A 9,923-nucleotide genomic window follows, 5' to 3' on the forward strand; every position below is an offset into this window, starting at 1 on the left:
TTGTATCACTATAATTCAAACTTTATTATTATTATTAAGTGTTTAAATTGTTAATTATGTGTGGCAAGTATTTTAAGGTAAGTGCTTAAAAATGATAAATTTATAATGTGGTATTGAAATTGAAACTAATACTGAACTGAATTATGGAATACTGGATATTGTTTTGAGTACTGAGTGAATTGTGAAAATACTGAATATTGTATGTATAATGCATTGAATTGTGAAATTACTGAAGTAATGAATTACTGCAATATTGTGAAACTGATTGAAATAAGGAATTTATAATTGATACTAAACTAAGTTGGAAATTGTACTGAAAAGTGAATTAAATACCCTATTAACTAGTCGGGCTAGTCGGATATAGTTGGCATGCCATAGGATATGGAAGAGTACGAGGTATTTACCGAAACTTCGATCGAGCACTTATGTGCCGACTCATTATCTTATTACGATTCGGCACTTTGTGTGTCGAATCTTTATTCTGATTCACACTTTGTGTGTTGAATATTATTCTTATTCTTTATTCTTCATTATCGCTATCGCATCTTGATTCATCGTTTATTGGTGTGTTTGGTTGGAATCCGAGTATCCGCCGAGTCCGAGTCAAGTTAATAGGGATAAATGGAATAAATTTACTGATAAAGCTAATCTCGAATGACATAGTATATGTGAAGAGTGAAATTTGAAATAAAGAAATAAAAATGATATTTATATATATAATTAATTGATAATATATAAAAAAGATTGAATTATTTATTAGTAGTGATAATTGTAATGAAAAGTATGTGTGTGATTTATTATATTTAAGTATAAATTGAATTATAGTGATACCACTGAGTATATGCATACTCAACATCAGTTGTTTACGTATGCGAGTTGTAGAAGTCAAGTACTGAACCAGCATCCAAAGCCAGACCCGACTTCAGCATAACCTTGGTTATGTATATTTTCTTTTGGTAATGTGGCATATACATAGGATGTGTATAAATGTTATTATGTTTTAATATAAATGGTTAAAAAAAAATAGTATTATAAGTTTATGAACTATAATGGAAGATGCTTATTTATTTTTATTTAATTAGTACATTATTAAATTTAAATTGATAGTATATCGATTGAGTTTGATTAGAAGGAATTTAGAATAGAAAATGAGAATGTGACATGAATTGGTTGATTTGATTATATTTGAAAATGATATGATTTTTAATTGCGGGGGTTTTATGTAAAAATAAGCGAAATCTTTAAAAACTTTTTAAAATTTTTAAAAATGAAGTCAATTAATAAAATATTATATGATTTTATGATTTTATCTTAATATGTTTGTTATTTATTTAAGAATTATTGTAAATTATCTGATATGTCCGGTAATGCCTCATAACCCTATTCCATCGATAGTTTGGGGTTAGGGGGTGTTACATCATATCTAAATATTTCATTTACTGTATCAAACATGTTTTATTATGAAAACTAATAACTAAACAATTTAAGGAATTAGCTTGACATGAACTAACCAAAGTATTTTGTAACACTCGGATTTTTGATAACCAGAAAACTTGAAATAATAGGAGGACTAAATTAAAAAAGACCGCAAGTTAGCGACCTCTATTGGAAGAAACGGGAAAGCTGGAAACTGAATTGGACATGGTTGAAAACCAAATTGGTTTGGTTAAAATAGAACCAGACGGTTCCTTTGTGGGAGACATAATAATTAGCAATTGATAGTTCTCAAAAGGTTGGTAATAGTACGAGAAGGGCTATAAATAATTGAGAAATGGTTTCCTAATGATGATTTCCTTCCCGAATCTATTTCATTTTCTTCTGTTCTTCATCTTCTTTGGCAGTTTGAAGAAGGAATAGTTATGGAAGGTTTTGCATGGAGCGAACTTCATGAGGATTGAGATGCAAAAGTAAGGAAATCAACAAGCTGGTAAGGTTTTTAGCCTTTTTGTGTACATAAAAGTTAAGAAATGAAGTTATGGACTTTGGAACCATTTTAAGGGTTCTGCATATTTCTAAAACATAGGTTTAAGCTAAGAATTTTGAGTATAACCCGTGATTTTGGTTAGAATGTTTAGCTATCAGAAAAACGGAAGCTCTGGCGTTCAAGAAAGCTAGTATGAGGAGATGATAAAGTATCAGGCGAGTTCCTAAAACTCCAACCTTGGACGTTACAATCTCTATTGTCAGAGTATGCCATGTTTGCATAAGCATGAAATGGTTATAGTATAGCGTACATCACATAGCTATGAAATATGTGTATAATATGCGCATGATTGCATGATAAATGTAGGAAAAACCTATATGGGATAGATAAAGTTAATAAGAGAAATAATGAGTGACCTTGTTAGCTACTACAACAGGCGAAGCTTCGGGCCTTACGGAGGGAACACTGCGGTGTTCGAACATCAAAGTTAAGTTGTGTAAAGGATTAATTAAAGGATGATTTAGGAAATGAAAATCATGGAAAGGTATTTATTGTGATGACGGTATCGGCTGGTCCTTCAGGGCGACATCGTGACGATGCTATATGACGTAAGACCATAGATGAAAGATGCTATGGCAGTCTAGTATGAGGTACGTAGCATAAGACTATGGATGAAAGATGTCATGACGACATGGTATAAGGTATACAATATAAGACCGTAGGTGAAAAATGCTATGAAAACCAGCTATAATGAGTAAGACCATTGATGAAAGACTCTATGACATTCAAAGAGATAGTCCGCTAGAACAGTAAACACAAAAGAGATAATCTATTGAGACAATAAACATAGAATAGAGATAGTTCGTTGGGACAATAAACACAGAATAGATAGTCCGCTTGGACAGTAAATACAGAACAGAGATAGTCTGTTAGGAAAATAAACACAGAATAGAGATAGTCTGTTGGGACAGTAAACACAGATAAAGTCCACCAGGATAGTAAACACGGGGTAAGTCTGTCAAGACAAGGGAAATGAGGTGAGAAGGGTATAAGACCATAGCTCGGCTATGGTAACCCATAGAGTCCGCCAGAAAACAAATGCGAAAAGCACGCCAGGACCTCAAGTTAGGGATGCACATCTAGTGTACCAAGTATGAGAAACCACGCAGATGGAAAAAGAGTTAAAAGAAAGTGGTGAGTGGTAAGGACAAATGTGAAAGCCAACAATGAATCGTTGAAGACCCAACAAGATTTAGACGAAGATAGGTCATGCAAGAGATGCCCTAATTATGGGAATGAAAATAGGGAAATTGTCCATGGATCGCAAGCAATGATCGACAATGAAGAGCCATCAGAGAGTGCTCAAAGAAGTTGTACGTGAGAGGGGGAAAAACTCATGAAAGGGATGGGAATTCCACCCCTAGGATAATGATTCTGTCTAGGGGACAACACATTTTTCAAGGCTATTCCTCTTTGAGGAAAGTCTAGTGCGGGTACACTGCCATAATGATATCCTCGTAAGGAGGAAACGAGTAAGTAAGATGGTAGGCTTGTATAGTCGTATGGACAATAACCTCTTGGTTCAAATAATCAGATTGACCTTCATTTATGGGGTGGGCGAGTCCTTAGGAAAGGTCTAGGTTATTGGTGGGTTGTTGAATTTAATCCCACCATTGTGAACAATAAGGTGGAAGGAGAATCGGTACGTCAGAGTGGCGAGGCTTGCTGAAGGCCAGCACATAACAGAAATGTCAACAAGTTCTTGGAGACTAATGTGTGGAAATAAAGGAGTCGGCCAAGGATTGGTCTGACCATGGAAGTCTACCAAGAAGGGTATGTCCTAAGAACACTTGGTCGAAAAGACGAGAAAACCACCATAAAGGTACATGATGGTAAACATGTGTATAACCAAGTTAGATAGAGGACAATGAACACTGCGAAAAAGGGTGAAGTGTAATAGAGGAAGGACAAGAAGTAATGATAGGATTTGCTGATATAGTGAAGTATTTAGGGTACAGTTGAGTGGAAACTTCGACAAGAGAAAGGTCTGATAGGAAGTCGAGCAGCTCAAAGGATCAGGTGGAGTCCGCCACCCTGATAAAGAATAACCGCCTCGAGTGAGCAATGAGTAAATTTATGTTTAGTTTATTTTGCATTGTTACCCTCGTGCAATAAGGTTTAATTATGGTGTGGAGAAGGGACTCACTAAGTTTATTTAACTTACAATAGTTGTTTGATGTTCGTAGGATTTGGGAGGTTGGTCGATGACTCAAAGGAGGGACCTAGCCATACAGTGATAAGATAGTGGATCACAGGCAATTAGAGTCATACACATAGGAAGAGAGTACCTTTAGAGACTACACCTCAGGATAAATCACGGTGTAACCAGACGACGTCCTTAAGGTTTGGATTCTAAATTAGTTAGCAATAAGTTAAAATTTTAAGGGTCTCTTTGTAAGTGAATAGTTTAATTAAATATTGAAATTGTGAGGGCATAAACATTCAGTGGCTTAAGGCATTTGTTGTAATAATTGTTATTGATATTATTTTTATATTATTTTACTATAGTCTTCTTTATAGCAGTTAAGTTAGCTTAAATTAATTAAGGATATGAGAACCCGATCCATTTGTGATGCTCCATACCCAGATCCGGTGGACGAGTCAGGTTGGGGTGTTACATATTCACTAAGTTATGTATCATGCTTAGCATTCGAACTGACCATTTCTAAACATCCATCAACCTAGCTATTTCTACTAATTCACTTGCAACCTTTAACATATTAAACCATACAAGACTTATGAACTTTATTCACAAGGCATCATCCTTAGCCAAATCATGCAACTATAAGTTAAGTACCATGTTAAACATGCAAATTTAACCATTACCACATTTACTCAACAAGGTACCCTTATATACATGCCACAATGTCTTGACTCAAAATGAACATATATCTACTGTCGTGTTAACAGTGTGTGCATCATGTTGATCCGGGTCGCCAAGTCTTATAAGGTGACAATCTACAAAGAAAGGAAATAATTAGAGTAAGCATTAAGAATGCTTAGCAAGTTCATATAGAAATATTAGACTTACCTTGATTACTTGTAAATGTAACAATTACCAATAATCTTGGCATACAATTTGGATATCCTTGGCGTATAATGTCATAACTAGGCACATGACAGTATTAACATTCAAATAAGTTGCTCACACAAGCTGAGATTACATCACGTTACCCGTCCGGGCTAAAGCTCTGTTACATATAACTTGGGAATTTACAACAAATGCTAGATCTCATTATAACCGATAACATCTCTAATCAATCATGCATATAACCCTTTTGGCATGCCAGTCGTATCCTAACTTTTTACTAAGTTCACACGAGCATCATTTCTGTATATGTATAACATTACCAATCCCTGTAATTATTCATAATTCATATCGTACCCTATACATGATCACATAATTCATTTATTTGTCCTGTAATCACTCAACTTTCACATTTGTACCCTATACTATTACATAATAACCAATGATCATATAACATTTCAATTCAGTCCATTACATGCCAATTTGACTAATGTTCTAATTATATATAAGCATATTTATATATAATAACAAACACAAAATAACACATAACATAAAATAAGATAGTAAGTTCCATATGAACTTACCTGCTCAAAATGTGAAATGAGTGGATACTTTAGGGACTAATTCACAATTTTAGCTTTTCCTAATTAGCTACACTTTGATCCAAATCTTGATCTAATCAATTATTTTATATAACCAATAAATATCAAACATTTTCATACTATGCTATGATATGCATGATCTTATATAATTCTATTTTCAATTTCTCCATATTTTACATTTTATTCAATTTAGTCCCTAATCTCGATATAAATATAACTTTCGATTCCTAGATTTGGATTAAAATATGATTTTATATATTCTCATACATAATTTCATGAAAAATTTTACATTTATTCAATTTAGCCCCTAATGTAACAAAGTTAACAATAAGCTAAATTAACTTTACAATCTAGCCCTTTTCACAATCTAAGCTTAAAATATATCAATTTGAAGCCTAATGCTTCAAGCACCTAATGTAACAAAGTTAATAATAAGCTAAATTAAACATGTAACGAGTCATAAAATTGATATCAAATAAGGATTGTAATATCAAGCAATTGAAGCATTTTCCAATATTGTTTGAATCAGACTGGTCGGATCGAGATATCGATTTGGAAGAGGCTTTGGACCAGTTGATCGAGGAACTAATACAAACTAATTGAATTGAATAAAAAATTAATTAAATCAATCACATTTATCATTAAAGTTATCATTACCATGTGAAGAAAATAAGTTTATATCTCAAATGCGAACAAAGTGTAAGGCCTCATTTGGTTTGGCTTTTAATGCCAATGAGGTGCAGTTGGGGTAAATAACTGCTACCAACCTCATGCTATCTTTGTTTGGTTCAAGATGACATTCAAATGAAAATGCATTTCCACCACGTTGATATGCTGAAAATCAGCTGGAGATTTTAGTAGCAATTAAAATTCACTGGGGCAGTTGGTATTTTTAATAGACAAAAATACCCATACTTTTATTTATTATTTTACCATTTTATCCTTGAAAGTTAAACTAATTTCTTTCCCAATCTTATTTTTATTATTTTATAATAAAATATTAGAAGATACATTTTAATATGTTATTAAATTAATTTATAAATTCACATATTTTGATAATTTTATAAAATTAAAATAATTTAAAAACTTCTATTATATATCAATTCTAATCTGTGTCTTTAATAGTTATTTTTTATTCTTACCTCACCGCTACAGCTGCGTTTGAATCTAAACACACACTCCACCATTGTTTCTAATCTCACTGTTATAGTATCCAATATCATCACTACAGTAATTAATCTTACCGCCACCACTATTTTTAACTTCCCAAAAATAAATACACTGTCCATCAAAACTAAGCCTAATTTTACGTTGTTTTTTCTATTGTAAATTATATTGTTTAAGAGAGCGCAATCCGCCAAAATGGAAATAAAAGAACTCTTTTCTCAAAAATCTTGAACCCGCCTGCTTTAAAATTTTAAAAGTCAAAGCACTAAAAATAGCACAATCCGTGTCACATGTCGTAAAATTGATTGCAGCCGTCGATGGTAATCCTATCAACGGTGTATATGTAATTTACTAAACATACACGGATAGATTCTCAAGAGAAAAATCAGATACGAAATTCGAAATTCCTACAATCCCCGAACAAAGACCTCGTATTTCTAGCAACCGTTGATTAACTAAGAATCAACAGTGTAGATGTAGCTCATTCTTTTCACGCAGATAGATACTTTGAACCGTCGATTAAAATTTGATCGTGCCACTCAGATTAGCCCCCGCCAAACTTTCAAAAAAGCAACAACACGCAAAACATCAATCATTCACTCTATAAATGCCCACAAAATCCCTATCCATCACACAGTTGTGATTCAGTTTTCTTTATTGTTCTTCGTCTTCTGAAAATTTTCTTTGAAATTCCAGCTTTTGACTACAATGTCAGGAAGGGGAAAGGGAGGTAAGGGGCTCGGAAAGGGAGGAGCCAAGAGGCATAGGAAGGTCTTAAGGGACAACATTCAGGGCATTACCAAGCCTGCGATTCGCCGTCTGGCTCGTAGGGGAGGTGTGAAGAGAATCAGCGGTTTGATCTACGAAGAAACCCGAGGCGTATTGAAGATCTTCTTGGAGAACGTGATTCGTGATGCCGTGACATACACTGAACACGCCAGAAGGAAGACTGTTACCGCCATGGATGTTGTTTATGCCTTGAAAAGGCAAGGCAGGACTCTCTATGGTTTTGGAGGTTAAGCTTAGTACACTTTTGTATTTTAGGCTTTGCAGTATTATGCTTATTATGGTAGAATCATGGATCTTGGCTATAGATCCACTGCCTTAATGTAATTGCTTCAGTTCGTTGTTGATGTTACTGTGATTCTAAATATTTGAAATGCTCTCAAAGGATTTCAATCAACTATGCTTCTGCGTGCATCCCATTGAATTATTATATAGCTAATTAACATAGTGTTCTACTTGGACATTTGTAGTTGTGGGTGCCTCTTATCTCAACGATGGGTGGCTATAGGTTTCTGTTCTCTCTGTCCTACGTATTGGTTGAATTGTGATACCTTAGCATGACAAAGATATCGGCATACAAATTTGTACAATAAGTACGATATATTCTATATGAAGATGTAATTCTATCGGACACATTGGTTAAGTTAAGAATTATTGCTTTGATTAGTTTGATTGGTGACAAAAAATTATGGAAAGAAAATGGGTATTGAATCAAGAGTTAAAAATGATTAAAATACTTTTTATGAATTTATTAAATAATTATATTATTATTATTAAACAAGCAATAGAACTGTCAAATTAAAATTTTTTAATTTTTAAATTCTGGTATTTAAAATATCTTCTTGTTATATGTTTTTTTAAATATAGCCAATATAAAGGGAAAATTAGGAAATAAGTCGGAAAATAAAATTTGTAATGTTGGCCATTGTTTCCTCCATATTTAAGGAAGTAAATTAATTTTGAAGAAAGAAATAAAAATGTTGTTTTAATTTTTAATGAATGAATATGTTATTATAAAGTTTTTTTATTCATTTTGAATTATATCTCTTTTATTTACATAAATAAAATAATAAATATATAATTATGTAATGAAGACGTATATTATATATATATATATATTGTTAAAAATATTTTAATTAATAACTATTTAATTTATATAAAATAATTATTATTTATTAATAATTATATATTAAATATTTATTTTCTTCACGGGTATGATGATTTTTGATGTTATAAAATTAAATAATTATTTCAAATATTATTTTTATTTTTATATATAAAATATTTCAATTATTATTATTTTTTCATATGGGTGTAGTAAATTCTAATATTATAAAATTTAAATTAATTTTTATTATATAATTATAAATAAATGAGTTATTAATTAAAAATATTTTTACATAATGATTTATATAAAATATATTTTTATTATATAATTACATATTTATTATTTTATTTGTATAAATAAAAGAGTTGTTAATTAAAAAGATAAATTAAAAAAAACATGAAAATAATACAATTATTAACATGAGGGGCTTGCAACTCTCCTTGGGCCCGAAGGATGCTACTTGGTCCGACTTGAAATTGTCTAAAGCCACCCTCAATTTATTTCTGACAAAGATTGTCTTTGGGCTACTCTTTTAGACTATTTTAATTGCTTTGTTTATGGTAACTCGAACAAATGTAGAAGGACAGCCTTATGGGAAACATTAAAAGAAACCATTCCTTCTTCCTCTGTATTTTGGATGGCGGTTGGAGACTTCAATACTATCCTTTTTAAAAATGATAAAAAAGGGTAGTTTTGTTGGATGACGATGCCCTCATTTTGGGGAATTTGTCGAAACAAACTATTTATAGGATTTGGGGTTTACAGGGCCACCGTTTACCTGGAAAAGAGGAGGGGACTTTGAAAGACTTGATCGTGCATTGGGAAATTCTACATGGAGTCAAGCTTTTCTGAGGTGCCGTGTAATACCTCTAACTCGTATCCGACACCGAAATAGGGTTACGGAGCATTATCGAACTTATAAAATCAAACAATCAAACATTTCATATTCATTTCTCATTCAAATTAAAAACCATTCAAATTCATTCATAAAGTCCCTAATACGAGCCCTCAAGGCCCCAAATAGACATTAAAAGTGGTTCGTGACTTAACTGAGTACTTAAGGAATTTTTAGAAAAACATTAATTTTTTTTCAGGAGACACACGCCTGTGTGGGCATTCGAAATGGGGACATACGGCTGTGTCCCAGTCCGTGTCCGACCCCATTTGCCAGGCCGTGCACCCTTCGAAATGGTCTCACACGCCCGTGTGTCAGGCTGTGTGAAAACTGGATGATATTCTGATTTGTGC

The 9,923-nt window shown here is 32.6% G+C and overlaps 1 protein-coding gene across 1 annotated transcript; it reads left to right on the forward strand.

Moving 5' to 3' along the window:
* Positions 1-7,400: 7,400 nt before the first annotated feature.
* LOC105788864 (histone H4) lies at positions 7,401-7,964 on the forward strand. The gene has a single exon (XM_012615930.2). It carries the CDS (start codon positions 7,490-7,492, stop codon positions 7,799-7,801), a length of 312 nt encoding a protein of 103 aa, XP_012471384.1. The 5' UTR covers positions 7,401-7,489; the 3' UTR covers positions 7,802-7,964.
* The last annotated feature ends 1,959 nt before the right edge of the window (positions 7,965-9,923 follow it).

This window comes from Gossypium raimondii, chromosome 2 (genome assembly GCF_025698545.1).
Source record: "Gossypium raimondii isolate GPD5lz chromosome 2, ASM2569854v1, whole genome shotgun sequence".
Classification (NCBI taxonomy): Eukaryota; Viridiplantae; Streptophyta; class Magnoliopsida; order Malvales; family Malvaceae; genus Gossypium; species Gossypium raimondii.

Coding starts and splice junctions, on each gene's coding strand:
- LOC105788864 (XM_012615930.2), top strand. CDS start 7,490: ATGTCAGGAAGGGGAAAGGGAGGTAAGGGGCTCGGAAAGGGAGGAGCC.